Source organism: Sarcophilus harrisii, chromosome X (genome assembly GCF_902635505.1).
Source record: "Sarcophilus harrisii chromosome X, mSarHar1.11, whole genome shotgun sequence".
NCBI lineage: Eukaryota > Metazoa > Chordata > Mammalia > Dasyuromorphia > Dasyuridae > Sarcophilus > Sarcophilus harrisii.
The window spans coordinates 6,803,319-6,818,647 of record NC_045432.1 but is presented as its reverse complement, the minus strand read 5'-3'; the positions used below and the strand labels follow the sequence as shown (position 1 = coordinate 6,818,647).

Genomic DNA, 15,329 nt, shown 5'->3' with positions numbered 1-15,329 from the left:
GGGAGGTAGCTGCTGTTATTACCCCCATTTTACAGGTGAGGAAACTGAGGCGAACAAAGCTGACATGACCTGACTGCGGTCCTATAACTAAGCAATATAGAAATCACTCCATGATTGCAAAAGTCTACTACATAATAAGGAGTCTGGGAGCTTCTCAAAGCATGCTGGGAACGAATTTAAGGTCCTGAGGTATTGATGTTGGTGTCCATATTTTTCCATGTTTATGAATTAATGGCCCTAAAGCAGCTCTCCCGACAAGGATTAGACAACTGGCTGCATCCAAGCACTACATTCTAAATATACCTTGTGAGCAAATGGAGAGATCATATTCCACCCCCTTCCCCCATCCCTGCTCTTTACTGCTCATGTCCAGAAACCACAAAGAAAGGAAGTGGGACCACACATGCCTCAGACAACATTGGGCTGCCATCTGAGCTGAGCATCTCAAGCGTAAGAACACCCAAAATGCCTTGCAGCACAGGGTACCACTGTCCTCCCAAGATACCCCCGGCTGGTGCGTGGATCCCTGTCAGGATACCCCCTGGCTGGCACGCGGGGCCCTGTCAGGATACCCCCTGGCTGGCACACGGTCCTCTGTCAGGATACCCCCTGGCTGGTGTGCAGGCCTGAGTTTGGGATTCTGGTCATCACCTCAGACCCAATGCAATATCTTGTTGATTTCACCTCCAATCTCTCCTCTCATCCTTCACTGTCTCTGCCCCCATGATCATCTCTTTTTGCATCTAATCTGACCCTTCTCCCACACACACTCTATGAAGCTGGCAAAGCGATGTTCCTAAAGTCTGTCACCAGGTCACTCCTTCCCAGGAAGCATCTGTGGCTCCCTAACGTCTTGAAAATCAAATTCCTCTGCTTAGCGTCTAAGCCCTTCACAATCGGGCCTCTGTTCCCACCCTGATTTCACAGTGATCCTCCTCATGGTGCCCGTGCCCGTTTCTTACTCCAATCAGACTGGCTGCTATTTCCCATATACATTCCCCATCTACCACTTCCAGGCCTTTGCCGTGGCCGGGTCCCCCATGCTGGAAACACTTTCTCTCCTCACTTCTCCCACTGCCATCCTAAGCCCCAGGGTTGAGGGCCTGCCTGTATTTCACAAGGTCTTTCTAGGTAGCTCTTCCCATCTCCCCTCATCCTGGTCTCGTTTTCTTTCATTTTGCTGCCAGAACAATCCTGCTCAGCAAAGCCTGGCTGCTTCCAAAGGGCTAAGTGAGGCCTTCCAGACTCCCGGACCTGGCTCTGAAAGCTGCCGCTCATGGCTTCCATCCCTGTTCTCCTTTCCAGCTCATCTTCCTACACCTGTTTCTGGGCTCTGCTCCCCGGCCCTGGCACGTGCCTGCCAACAGCCCCTCCAGCCTCCTTCCTCTTCACCTGTTGAATTTCCACCCAGCCTTTAAGTTTAACGTGACAGCCTGCCCACTTCATACATTCAATTACCACAAGACTGGGAGCCCAGGGTGGGGGGGAGGGGTCCAGCTCATTCCTTATGGCCTGAAACAACAGGAAACATACAGAAAACTGTCTCCTTTAAGAAGAGCGGGTTACCGGCCATTGGGACAGGGATGGGCCTATGATCTTATTGGTTGAAGGAACTTCTAGAGGGGGAAATTCCCCCTTCCAATGAAGGTGCCATTTCTAGTCTGAATTAGGGCTACCTCAGCCCAGCTTCTTAAACTAGGGGCCACCACCCCGCTGGGGGTTGTACAGCTGAACGTGGCGGTCCCAAAGTTCTGATCAACTCTCAGTAAATGTTTGATTTATAAGCCTCTTTTATATGTGGGGAGTAGTGAGTTCCCCTACTCACCAAGGGGAACTATAACTATATACCCATATACCTGGGATTACATAAAAACTTCTTGGGCAAAAGGGGTCATAAGCAAAAGAAGTTTAAGATGGCCATGCTTTGAGTGTCACTCCACACGCGCGTGTTCACTGTGTGTCACCCCATAGTGTGTTCACGTATACCTGTGCACGTGGTCGTATGTGTGTTCATGTGTGTATTAGAGGACGTCTTCCTGGCCTCCAGCCCAGCTTTCTGTCTCCTATATGATGTCACCTCTGTCATTACTGAAGCTATAAAAGTCCATATATAAAAAAAATCAGAAGGGACCCCCGGATGGGGAGATTTTGCTCCTATAGTTACATTTAAGATATACTTTCAAATCCTTTTTAAAAAAACGTTTTATCTGGAGACATAAGAAAAATGCAGGTCTCTGATAACTTCGTGTGGATGCGGGGCACCAAATACACGGGCAAGATTACATCGGTGCCTCCGTTTAACGGAAAGCTTCCCCTCCCCTCTTTTTCATTCTTTGCTACGAGGGACAACAGCTCAGGGGTGAGGTACAGGGCAATAAAGATGACGTTATAGCACAAGAGCAGTAACATGATCGAAAAACGAAAAAAGACCATGGAATAAGCTCACCAGAAAGAACAGAGCTGTTACTGGCAACTCTTGGCTGCAGGGGCTTTCCCACAGCTTTTCTCCACCCCCGCCTTTGGGAAATCTGCAGTCAAACATCTTACAGGCTGGCATGGAAGCCGTGGAGGAGGCCACAGCCTCATTATCCCCTGCTCTGTACTTCAATGCCACAATCTGCCCTACAGCCGACAGATCATGCCAAGTCTTGCCCTATGAGGAATTGGTTAGGGTGCTTCGTCCTCCCACCCCACCCCCATCAGACTGGAAGCTCCTTGAGGGCAGGGCCAGTCTTTTTGTCTTTTCTATCCCTGGATTTCAGCCTAACGCCTGGCACGAAGCAGGTGTCTACTAACAGTTTACCGACTGACTGAAAGTTTAGCTCCCGAGCAGCCTGTGGGAGCAGTTCAATGGCTCAGCAAAAGAAAAATGGCAACTACTTGGAGATGGTGCAGCTTAATTCTTTTTAGCAAGAGCAAGAGACAGCAGGCTCCAGGAGCAAAAGAGTTGCTATCAAGCGCGGGCAAGTCACTTTTCCTCTGTGCTCTAGGGACCAATCTAGGGGACAAGAGCAGGGCAGACCTCGCGGGCTTGGGGGGGCACACTATTGGAGAAGGAAATGAGAGTTCAGTCCGTCCATGTGATCACAGAGCAACTCGCCCCACACCGTGACGCTTGTGAGTGCACAAAGCCAGGCAGCCCGCCGTACCTGAAGCCGAGAAGAGCACACCATGCAACCGCTTGTGAAGTTCAGCCTCTGTCTCCTCTCCCTCCCACCAGGACACAGGCAGCATGTCTCTCGGGCATTGGGTTTTCCCAGATAGATTGGAGGCATCATCCGGAAGAGGCTTTGGCTCAAACTCACCTATCCCGAGATGATGGTGGGATCCATCCAAAGAAGGTGCAAGAGAAGACAAAGAAAATAACAAGGTCAACAAAGAATCTTGTTTTCAGTCATTACACGGAATGCAGGGAAAACATTTCTGAATTCAGTTTTATTTTAGGCTGCAGATTCTTTCCCTTCTACACTCATACCCATTGGAAAAAAACAAAGTCCATGACAAATGGCAGGGGGTCGGGGTGAGAGGAAAGGGGAAGGGAAGGGAAGGAAGGGGGGGGAAGAAGAAAGGAAAAAGAAAAAGGAGGGAAGAGGGGAAAGTGGATTTGCCCTTGAGTCCCTCCCCTGTCTGGTATGGAGGTAGGAGGCATGTTTCATCATGAACCCTCTGAAGCCGTGGGGGATCACTGTGTTGATCAGCGTCTCTAAGTCTTCTAAAACCGATCACTGTTACATTATTGTAGTTGTGGTACAAATCATTCTCTTGGTTCTGCTCACTTCACTTTGTGTCAGTTCACATAAGTCTGCCCGGGTTTCTCTGAGACCATCCCCTATGTCATTTCTCTTACAGCACAATACGAATCAGTAAATAAACATTTATTAAGTGCCTTTATTTTATTTGTAATAATTATTTCTTATGCTCCAAGCACTGTATTAAAAGCTAGCATTCTATAACCTTCATATATCCTAAATTGTTCAGCCATTCCCCAGTTGATGGGCATCTTATTTCCTGTTCTTTGCCAACACAGAAAGAGCCACTCTGAGGATTTTTGTACCCAGAGGTCCTTTTCCTCTTTGATCTCTTTGGGGCACAGCCCCAGTGTTAGTACTGCTGGGTCAAAGAGTTACCATTTGGGGGCTTAATTTCAAAATGCTTTACAGAAACTCTGGACCGGCTCACAGCTCCACCAACAAGGCTTTGGCGTGCCTGCTTTTCCACAGCCCCGCCATCATTAGGAAAAAGTCTTATCACTTTCATACTAACTGAGCCCCATGTGAATTAAGCTGCTCAGACCATGGATTACCACACGCGGTGGATAAACTCTTGGCTTCCTGCTGCCTCAAAGCCACGATTTCGTGATCCCGAGCACTCCCTCCACTGGCAGATTGCTTTTCCTCTACCACTCGGTGGACAGACCGCCACAGCCACTGTGACCAAAATTATCCATCGCCTGGTGGCTGAATACCTAACGATGAGCTTCTTGGGCCTCGATGAGGCCGAGCCTCCAAATCTAGACCACTCTGGAAATCTTGCCAATTCAGCAAGGCCTGCCCTGGCTGGGACGCCCCTGGCATTGTGCAAGATCTCACTCACCTCCGGACCGTAAAGAACTTTTGGAAGGTCTTAGAGGAAGCAGACCAAAGCCTGTCTCAATGGGCTGCTGGCCCCCTGTGTGTGCTGAAGGACGCCAGCAAGGTCAGTCCCTAAGTGGCACTGGCACCTCGGTCCCATGTGGGGCCTCCACCACCAACTGTAAGTCATAAGTACCGAATATTCTCAGTGTTTGTATCTGCTAACTATTGTTGATATCAAGTCCGAGACCTGCCTCGTGGCCAAAGAATAGGGAGAGAACACGCTGGAGATACCAGCAAGAAGGTAAGACTCTTACCATCTGCTGCTTGACTCTCTAAATCCAGTGATTTTGTTCCAAACACTGAGTCGAAATCCATAAGAATTTCTGAAGGAGCAGAGACTGGAATAGCTGGCAGAGGGAGCTCTGAGAAGTGAGACACATAAAGGCACTGTTACAGGGCGATAGTACAACAATAAGCTCCAATTTCCACCAAGAAACAACCTCGGGAATCATGGCATACACAGCCATGGATGCAGAATTAGGGCTATAATAACCTCTACCCAGATGGCAGCCTTTCTTATACAGAATATGGTCAAGAAAAGGAAAGGAAGCAAATCAGCTTCCGAATCTCCATGGCTTCCAGTTCATGCACTTTAGTCCTAGGCATGTCCCTCACCTGGAGCTCATTTACTTTTATTTTACAAACAGTTCTAACAAACTTAGTCATCTGGTTTTCTAATTCCACGGGAGACCCTGAAAGACAGTGCTATGTCAAATAACCAATGTTTATATCAAGGGTCCTCGAGTGTCATTCCTTAACAACAAAGGCTAAATGACGCTTTGTATCTATTGTTTCAAAAGGCCAAAAAAAAAATGACCCTTTTAAAATAATCAAAAATGAACGTTGCCACAAAAAGGGCTGAAAAAAGAGGGCCGATTTCTTAGCACAACGCCAGTTCCTGAAGATTCAGCCCCACTGGCGGGCTGGAGTACAAACTCACCATTTTCCCACGTTTGGCTTGGGGACATCTTCGAAGTAGTGCCAGCGTTCCGTGAGTTGAAAACAAAGGCTGGCTGAAGATTAAATAGATCTCCAGAAACCTTGGTCAGACTGGGGTGGGGGACAGAAAAAGAGGGGGCGTGAATGACTCCAAACCATCTGATGTTGGATTGGAAAAAGTCCCCGTTCAGAAAGATTCTTCACAGAAAACTATCCCTGGAAGGCAGCAGAAGGTGCATGCGTGTGTGTGCACATACACACATCTCTGCGCGATTTCAAAAACACCCCAAACTCCCCAAACCCCCATTCCACTCCATCTTTGGGAAAGCTACATCCAAGAGGAAAAATAACAAGTTCCATCCCTTCCCCCGAATTAGGAAATGCACCTGGCCCAATCTTGATAGGAAACCAGAAAAAGTCACAATGACTATCTATCTGATCCAAGCAGGCAGAGGGAGCCCAAGTGGCCTGTAGACACGGGGACCTCATCGAGTCAGGAGCACACAGCTCAGAGTTCCCACCTGCCCAAGGAGAGGCCCCAGCCAGCCCCGTCCCAGGGTACTCTGAGGTGCAATGTGTGCAGCCTGGAAGTAACAAAGAGGTTCTCTCAGTGTCATCAGGTTGGCCTTTGTTTCATTGGGATTCGAGACTTTTCTCAGAATCAATCTGCTATACGGGTTAATGGATAAATATCCATTAATAGATTATTATTATTATTATTATTATTATTATTATTATTTATTATCCATAGCAGTTTTGTCACTACTGAAAAGAAGCCTCTTTCCAGGGGTTCTCTGTTGGGGTGGGAGGGGGGTCAGCAATCCAGTGCTCAAAGGCCAAATCAGGGCCACACTTGGTTTTGGTAAGGTACCCCAGCCCCTCAGCTAAGAAGTAGCTTTCCAGAAAGGCAGCGATATCTTAGCAGGGAACTGATCATCCGTGAAGATAACTAGCAGTCATTTTCCTACAAAGAGAGTAATAATTTAAATACCTTGAAGCAGACATGGATGCTCGGAAATAGCTTGACTCTTTTGGAGCTTTATTCTTAACTGTTAAGAAACATTTCACGTAGGATCTAAAATGTTTTTCAAATGTGGAACACAAGGTTTTGCAAAGGTGAATGTTGAAAACTACTTTTGCACGTTTGGAAAAATAAAACAAAACAGTTCTTCAACACTACTTCCATGTATGTTTCAATTTTTTCCCTTAAACTTATATTTTAAAACAATAAGTAATGGCAGACATGATATTTGGGGACCTTGAGGTGGTTGAGGAGCTATTTAAAGGGAAATTCTAATATTATTTGGAAACCATTAACACATCCCCCACAGGGCCGTCTTGTGATTATGTATGTGCCGATCAGTACTGCTACTGATTTGCTTCAAAATGCAATGTCAGCAAACCAAAATACTAATTTTTATCGACAGTCCCTTTATACCACTGTTGGGTCATTATAAGTATGTCGGTCATCGGGTCGAAGGATTTGATCTATTTATTTTATTATCTATTATACATTTATTAATTTATAATATCTCTTTAACTCCAATTATTTTATGATGCTACTGTACACTGGCTGGGGGTTTGGGGGTTCATTTTTCATCCAAGGTATAGGTTTAGAGGTAGCATATAATACAAAGAAATTCAGCCCTTGAACACATCAAACTGTGTTCTCCTTAGAAATACATCTTTTGGAATTAGTGGATGTTTGACAAGTTTATTAAGGTTTTATTTATTATTTTTTTTATTAAGGATAAGACCAAATTATAAATAAAAGAAAACTGAATTTGATTCCTATAACAGGCCAACTGATTTAGAACCGTAATGGATTGTTGATGGCGTCGCACACTTTCTGTGGCTACTGTGGAAGACCAGGGACTTAGCAGAAAATGTATCCCAGGTGGACTGGCATCAATGATAACTGGCAGCTTGGCGGGTGGGTAGCCCTATGGTGCAGTGCATAGAGCACTGGTGCTGAGTCAGGAAGAACTGAATTCAAAATCCCAACTGCCCCGGCAAAAATAAAAATAAAGCGGTAATAAATTGGCAGCTTATTCCAGCTAAAATAAAATTCCACAAAAAATAACAGAAATCTTGGTTCACTTAATTTATATCAAATGTAATATCATTTAGTCAGGATGAGAATCTGTATTGAGAAATGCTTGAAGATTCTGTATTTTTAGAACGTCTGTAAAATGGTAAAATTGTACCACATTAAATATTAATTTTTGGCTTTGCTCTCGGAACAGCTGTTTTTAGTTTAAATGAAGTCCCAATGAACAATCTGAAGAATTTCAGGGAGGATGTGGTCACGTTAAAGTTAACAGAATTAAAATACCCTATTAGTATCAATTGGAAATTTCTTCTGTTTTTGGAAGTATCAAGAGCTTTTTAAGTATAAATCTTAAATGACAAGTGCCATTTCTTACTGACATATTTTACCTTTACACGCAAGTGCATTTTATAAGTTTTCTGTACGTATAATGTAGTATTTTCCACTGGAAAGTACTGACTTGGGCCTAAGGCTTAACCTTTAACCTTTTCCTGGTTCCCATGATGACTGCTATACTGCTAGACTACATTGTAGTCTATATTGTTTGTAATGATAATAATTGAAAAGCAATAACAATTTTATTGAAAAAAAAAGTGGCTCTACATTTTTAAATATGAGCAAATCTTGTTTCAAAATGTACCGAGGTTTCCCAGAGGCTGGTCTGTAAAAGGGCCCTGGGTTTGACCTGAGGGTTGTAGGTTTGCTGACCCCTGGATTTTATAAGAATGGAATTAGTTATCTGGAATATTTCTGATCTCTGATTAAGTAAGGTTCTTCCACGCCATCTCTGGGCATTTATGATTATCCTTGATGCCAACTGTCCTTTTTCTTTCTTTTTTGGGGGGAGCAGTACTGACCCTGTCATTTTCTAATATGAAAACTCCCTCTTAAAATCTAAATCGGTACCAGCTCTGTCACTCATGCTCTAAGAATTGACCGGGTTAAGGGTCACCCAGAAAGGCTGAGCCTAAAGCTATTGGACCGGGGGCTCCTGAAGAAAAGGGCTGACTTTATGGCTTAGTGCTGGGCTGGGCGCACAAGAGGTGTTTAAATGATGCTAGCTGACTGCCCCGGGTATTCCTAACTCAGAAGTTGGCCTTCTATCTCTTATGGCTCCCCGCCGCTCCCCAGATCCAGGGTTGAACTACTGGATGGATATGAGTGTGGACTGTTGGGCTGCTGAAACGGAAGCGTGAGGACGGCAGGACGCGCAAATTCTCTGCTGTCCACACTGAAGCCAGCACTCGGCAACAGACCCACAGAATAAAATAACGAAAGGGCAATTGGGAGAGGGCGAGCCAGAGAAGACTCCAGCAGGCTGCTCTTTCAGAAAGTAGATGCATGATTGCAAAGGAGCAATAAAAGAGGCTTTGAGTTTGACAAAGATTACTGTGGCAGATGGGGCTAGCGGGACAACCTCGTCAGGGCCAGAGGAAGGAGTGGTTAAAACGCATTCCTCCATAATTCAGACACCTGTACATTGTGCAGAGCACCAGTGGGAGAAAACGAAAGCTTGTCTCACCTGGTGGATGGAGGCAAGATGGGGGCAAAAGTATCAGCAGAGGGAGAAGCAGCGGTGTTTTTCCCTATCATCCCGGGAGACTCGGATGCAGAGGCAGAATTAGTCATGGATGGAATTTCTTTTAAACATCTTTCCTAAAAGAAAATGACAGATTGTCCAGCTGAACCTGAAGGGACCAAGATGGGACGAAGGTCTGCAATGGCAGCACCAAATCTTGAGTCTGGAGAAGAGACGCTGTTCTTTCAGAACATCCAGAGAAATTCATTTAGAATATCCCATTTTCAAAAAGTGTTTTCAAAAAGATAAAATAGGCAAGTTATAATTTCTCACAATTTTGGTTTCTTTATATGAAAATGGGGGTAATAATGTCATTGGTGGCTTAGAAAATCTATCGCTATATAGATAGATGATAGCTAGATATAGCTACAAATATGTATCTATAGAGATATACTCTTTCCATATTTCAAATTGCATTGCTAACTCTGGACAGAGAACAAAGGTCCTTTATGTAATTTAACCTGGGTGGATTTCAGCTTCCTCTTTGGTAAAACTGAAATAAACCATTTTATTTCCTCAGTTGTTGTGAAGAATGCAAGGTTTTATATGGGAAGCGCTTCTTTTACCACACGTTCTATGTGTGACATTGGACAGAACCCTCCTTACTGACTTAAATTTTTCTTCTAGAAAATCAGGACTGGCTAAAGTGATTTAGGCCAATTCCAACAGATCTGTGACTGAGAGACCCATCTGCATCTGAGGGGACTCTGAGGACTGAATGTGGATCATAACATAGTATTTTTATCTTCGTTATTGTTTGCTTGCTTGGTTTTTTTCCCTTTTTTCTTTTTGATCTGATTTTCTTGTGCAGCACAATAAATGTGGAAATACATGTAGAAGAATTGCACATGTTTAACCTATACTGGATTGCTCGCTGCCTAGGGGAGGGAGAAAAATTTGGAATACAAGGTTTTGCAAGGGGGAATGTTGCAGACTATGTTTGCTTGTATTTTTAAAAAAATAAAAACTTATTATTATAAAAAAAGTGTTTTCGGTCCCAGACTTGATGTTACCATTAAGCAGCCCCTTAAGGGTTTTGCTCCAAAGTTCACCTCTTCCATCTCGGAAGAATTCTTTGCTGAGAATTCCGTAGCCGCTGCCCCCCCCCCCTCTTCCTGGCCATCCCCGCTCCCACTTGCTCACAACTATACTGGCGGAGGGGGAAGGAACACCTTAGTGCCCCTACATGGCGAGAGACCGGCAGCGGAGCTAGCACTCCCACGGCTTTCCAGTCCATTTCTCTTACTGTCGCACTGGAAGCTGCCCACTGCTCTCTGTACTTTGAAATACTGTTCTTATATCGTTCCTCAATTGGTTAATGTGGGGAACACAATGGTTCTTCCCATGGCTCACCCTCCGTACATCAGGAGGATACAAAGGGAGAGAATAGATTAAGTCTTCTCCAGTTGGAGGAAGAAGAAAGCGTTATACTGATGGGATGCTGGGAAGACCCGGAATCTCATCTTATCAAAATTGCCAAGCTTAGACAGGGCAATCTGGCTCCGCTGGAACGGGGAGTCCTAGAAACACCCTTCCTGGCCTCCAAAAAGCAAAGCGAAGGCCTTGGCATTGGGAAGAATTGGAGATCCGCTTTCGCTGGGGCACCGAGCTCCCTGGCGGTGAAGCTGGGTCTCTACCCCTGGGGTCCCCAAGGCCAGGGTCTAGAACCAAAGGGGGTGAGGCAGCCTAGCCTACCTTCAAACACTGCACTTCCACTGGCTCCTCATCCAAAGTCTGTTTCTTCTGCTTCTCAGCCACTCCGCTATGAGCCTTCTCAGTGCTGCTAAGCGTGGATACAGCATTCGACAGGTTGTTTGCTCTGTAAGACAAGTCATCCCGAGAAACGTGTGTCCCCAAACAAAAGACACTTCTCAGCTTTGTGAGACAGTGTCCAATCGAAGCCGGCACCAGTGGCCGGGCTCGGGCAGGACGGCAGATGGGCAACACATTGAGGAACAAAAAATAAAACTCCCAGTACACGTCACCAGCTTGCTGGGGGTGGGGGAGGGGGTATGGCAGGGGCGCCACCGAGAGCACGTTCCCTAGCCAAACTACCGAGGCTAGGGAAGAGCCAGATTCACCAGGGAAGGGAGAGTAAAACCCCAAACACAGACCTGGCCTCGGCCCTGATCCTTCCCAGAGCTACCAACCCATCTTCCTTTCACTTAGGTTCTCCCCTCTCTCATCCAGTCTTTACATGGTTTCTGTGCTGATACACAGACCTGAGCACCTTCTTGCTCTGAAATGTAAAAGGGCCTGGGAGGTGCACTATTCCCAAGGTCTGTCCCAGAGCATCCCAACCTGGACTCCCTCTGAACCCTTGGAGCTGGGGAAACAGAGACAAAGAGAGACAGAGACAGTGAGAGAGAGAGAGAGAAAGAAATGGAAACAAAAAGGAGAGACAGAGAATGAAATTGTGTGTGTGTGAAAGAGAGAGAGAGAGAGAGAGAGAGAGAGAGATATGGATGAGATATATCTGGGTAAAAAGGATGCTTTTAACCTCTGAAATTTCTAGAAATGCTTCCTGTGCCATCCAGGCTCCTTGCCAGTTGTGCCTTCACCCCCAGCAAGGGAGGCCACAGTACTTGGTGCAATAGCCAGCACTCCAAGGTAAGAATGAAGTATCAGTCAGTCCTCAGGTCCCCATCCCGTGAGAAGGGCAAAATGCTTGTCTTATCTTTGACTTGGCTCTCAGGTGCTATAATGTGATTTCACAGGGTCACAGATTTAAGGGTGGAGGGGTTCTGGGGCAGCCCTTTGCACCCCTTCTGGACCGAAGGTAGTCAGTGAGAAGGGCGAGAGAGCAGGCACATAGGGGGAAGAGAAGGTACACACACAGACGTGTGGCCACTTACCTGTAAGCTGCCAAAAGTTCCTTGGTCTTGCGACCTTCCAAAGAAGCCACGTGTTGTTCCAGTGCTTCAAACAGGCTACTTGGGGCCTAAGGGAGAGATACCTTAACAATAAGCATGAGCAATTGGGGGGAGATCTAACACGGTCTTCTTCACCCTGACAATTCCTCACAAGTTCACCCAACGGCCCTTCTGTGACCCTCTGCCGCTGCCCCAACCACCAGCCTGCTCTGTACATGCCATTTCTGGCATTCAGGAGAACGCACCAAGCAAGGTTGGAAGCTTAGAGGTCATCGAGTTCACCTGAGCCTGAGAGAATGGCAAGGACTCGATTCGGGTCCCCATACACATTAAGTGTCAAGAACAAAGGTTCAAACTATTGACGAATAATAAGTGGCAGCATTTACAGAGCGATCGAAGGTTTACAAAGTTGTCTTCCAATTATGATCTCGTCTGAGCTGCACAACAACCCTCTCCCCGTCTTACAGATGAAGCGATGGAGGCAGGCAGAGGGTCACAGAGCAAAGGGTGTGAAGTGACTAGATCAGGATCATGCAGCAAAAAGAGTCTGAGCAATTCTAAAAGGCTCATAATGGAAAATGCCAGTCCACACCTAGAGAAAACAACGGACTCTGAAAGGGGATCAAAGCAGATGCTTTTTCTTTCTCCTGGTGCTTCCCTTTAGTTCTCATTTTTCTTTCACAACGTGACTAATGTAGAAATCTGTTTAACGTGATTGTATTTGTATGGCCTGTATCAGATTGTTTGCTATCTTGGGGAGGGGGGAGGGAAGGAAGAAAAATTTGGAACTTACAATCTTCTGAAAGGGAATGCTGAAAATTATCTTCACTTGTAATTGGAAAAAGCGAAACACTATCTCCAACCATTCTAGAAACCGACTGGAACACGGCCCAAAGGGCTATCAAACTGTGCAGAGCCTTTGCCCCCGCAGGCCCCCTACTGGGTCTGTATCTCAAGGAAATCACAAAGGAGGGAAAAGGACCCAACATGTGCAAGTGTTTGTAGCAGCTCTTTTAATGGTAACAAAGAATTGGGAGATGAGCGGATGCCCATCAGTTGGGGAATGGCTGAACAAGCCGTGCCACGTGAAGGTCGGGGAATATTATTGTACCAAAAAATGATGAACAAGCTGATTATAGAAAGGCCTAGAAAGATTTACGTGAACTGATAGCGAACGAAACAAGCAGAACCACGAATATGTTTGACACAATGACAAGAACAATGTGTGATCAGCAAGTGGGAAAAGCTTGGTTCTTCTCCGTGGTTCAGTGATCCAAGGAATCCTAATAAACTCTGAACCAAAAATACCATCCGCATTCAGAAAAAGATCCAAGGAGACGGAATGTAAATCAACATGTGCTATGCTCACTTCTTTTTTTCTGGGTTTTTTTTTTTTAATCTCACCCTTGGTTTTTCCCTTTTGCTCTGATTTTTCTCTCCCAACATGATTCATAAAGCAATGTGTATTTAAAAATAAACTTAATACAATAAAAAACCACTAGAGTGTGTGTGTGTGTGTGTGTGTGTGTGTGTGTGTGTGTGTGTAGCGAGGCAGGGAAGTCTGAGGTCAAATCTGAATTCAGGGCTTCCCAGTCTAGGTCTGACCTATTGTATCCTGTAGCGCCTGCTGGAAGTATTGCTGTAGGATTGCCCCACTGAATGACAGCTAACCAAATAGCAGCTTTAGCAGCATAAGAATCAGGAAGACTTTTGACCCCAGCGGCTGGGGGGCAACATCTCCTGGGCCATGCTATCCCCTTTTCCTGTGGCTAGACTGACGGCAAGTTACAGCATCACAGGGACTTTCCTCACAGCAAATTCCACATACCAAGGAGAGCACAAGTAGAGACTGAAAACAGGTGGTGTTATCACACACACACACACACACACACACACACACACACACGCGCGCGCGCGCGCGAAGCCACTCGCCTCCTAACTTTGGTCCTTAAGAAATCACCAGAAGCCATCTCATCCCATCCCATGCTGCCCAGCTCCTGCCCCACCTTCATCCCTCCCCCACCCCACATGCCACTTTTCCAGCACACAAATGGAATTCGTCATTCAGGGACAGTGATATGGACGCAAGTCTCCAGAAGCAAATGGATTCTCCCGATGGAAGTGATGAAATGGAGTGATCTATGCAGGGTGGCTGGGGGTAAACTGGCCAAAGCAAGCCCAAGAGGACACTGACCTGAGTGAGATCGGGAATATCAGCCTGGTCAATCCCAACTTGCTGAGAGACAAAAAAAAAAAAAAAAGGCAGTTAAGACAATCAGCGGCGAAGGCAACAGACCATCCTCCTCATCTCTGCCCTTTCACCTCCTCCCCACATCCAGCCCTCCACAAAGCAGCCAAGAGAGGATTTCCAATGCACAGGGTTGTCACTCCTCTGCTCAAGCAACACCCATGGTTCCTCACTGCCTGCTAGTTAAAATAACATCTCCTTTGTTTGGGTTTCTGAGCCCCTCCAACCTGGCTCTAGCCTCTCTCTCAGGCTACTCTAAGAGGTAGCATCCCTTGACCAAAGATACTCAGCCAGTGTGTGTGAGAAGCAGGGCTGGAAGCCCCTCAGCTTTGCAGCCAAGTCAGCCAAGAAGGCCTGCTTGTTGCTCCCCAAAAGGATGGTATTTTCTGCTCCCTCGTACTCCTTCTCGGTGCTTTCCCCCTTTCCCCCATCAGCCTTACTCTCTGACTCTGCCTTTTATGATTGCTAGCTCCCTCCGAGAGTCCTTTCCCGACTCCCCAGACACTGTGCATTTTGTAAGAACTCTTGTTGGCTCATCTGTGAGCACATCACAGCACTGGGTAGACTGTGAGCTCTTGTATTTGTGTTCCAGGTTCTAGCACAGCCCTTAACTCATGTTTGGTGACTGACTAAAGGGACAGAAGTCACCTCAGACTTCTAGCAATGATTGTTTCTTTATATTCCAGTGAAAATGCTAAGAAAATCCCTCATTTCTGGCCTGAAAGAACTACATATGGCCAGAATTCCCAGGTGCATTTCAGCGAAACTCCAGAAGCCTCGGCTCCCGCAGGGAACATGAGAACGAAGCTTATGGAGCAGGAGAGAATGGTATCGCTTTTCTGCAACTACAGGATACGATCCCGATTAGGGAAAAGCCCCTTCAGACACCATGGCTGCAACACAAACTATCCCATGTGACCCTTGGCCTGCTGACCCTCAATACAAGTTGTCTGATCTGAATGAGGACAGTCACCATGCTTTCTACTATCTTTTTTTTTTTTTTTTT

At 46.1% G+C, this 15,329-nt stretch overlaps 1 protein-coding gene across 6 annotated transcripts in view; it reads right to left on the bottom strand.

The window, feature by feature from the left end:
* LOC100918075 (phosphatidylinositol-binding clathrin assembly protein-like) overlaps positions 1-15,329 on the bottom strand; it is a 49,687-nt gene that overhangs the window by 14,318 nt on the left and 20,040 nt on the right. For 4 of the 6 annotated variants that reach the window (XM_031944393.1, XM_031944391.1, XM_031944396.1 and 1 more), the window contains exons 8-16: positions 14,270-14,311; positions 12,058-12,143; positions 10,898-11,021; positions 9,146-9,279; positions 6,565-6,648; positions 5,575-5,684; positions 4,889-4,996; positions 3,150-3,305; positions 1,987-2,094 (exon numbers count right to left, since the gene is read on the bottom strand). In XM_031944393.1, coding sequence (XP_031800253.1) covers positions 1,987-2,094; positions 3,150-3,305; positions 4,889-4,996; positions 5,575-5,684; positions 6,565-6,648; positions 9,146-9,279; positions 10,898-11,021; positions 12,058-12,143; positions 14,270-14,311 — 952 coding nt within the window. The remainder of the gene's footprint in view (positions 1-1,986; positions 2,095-3,149; positions 3,306-4,888; positions 4,997-5,574; positions 5,685-6,564; positions 6,649-9,145; positions 9,280-10,897; positions 11,022-12,057; positions 12,144-14,269; positions 14,312-15,329) is intronic. The other 2 variants (XM_031944394.1, XM_031944395.1) reach the window with 2 other exon arrangements.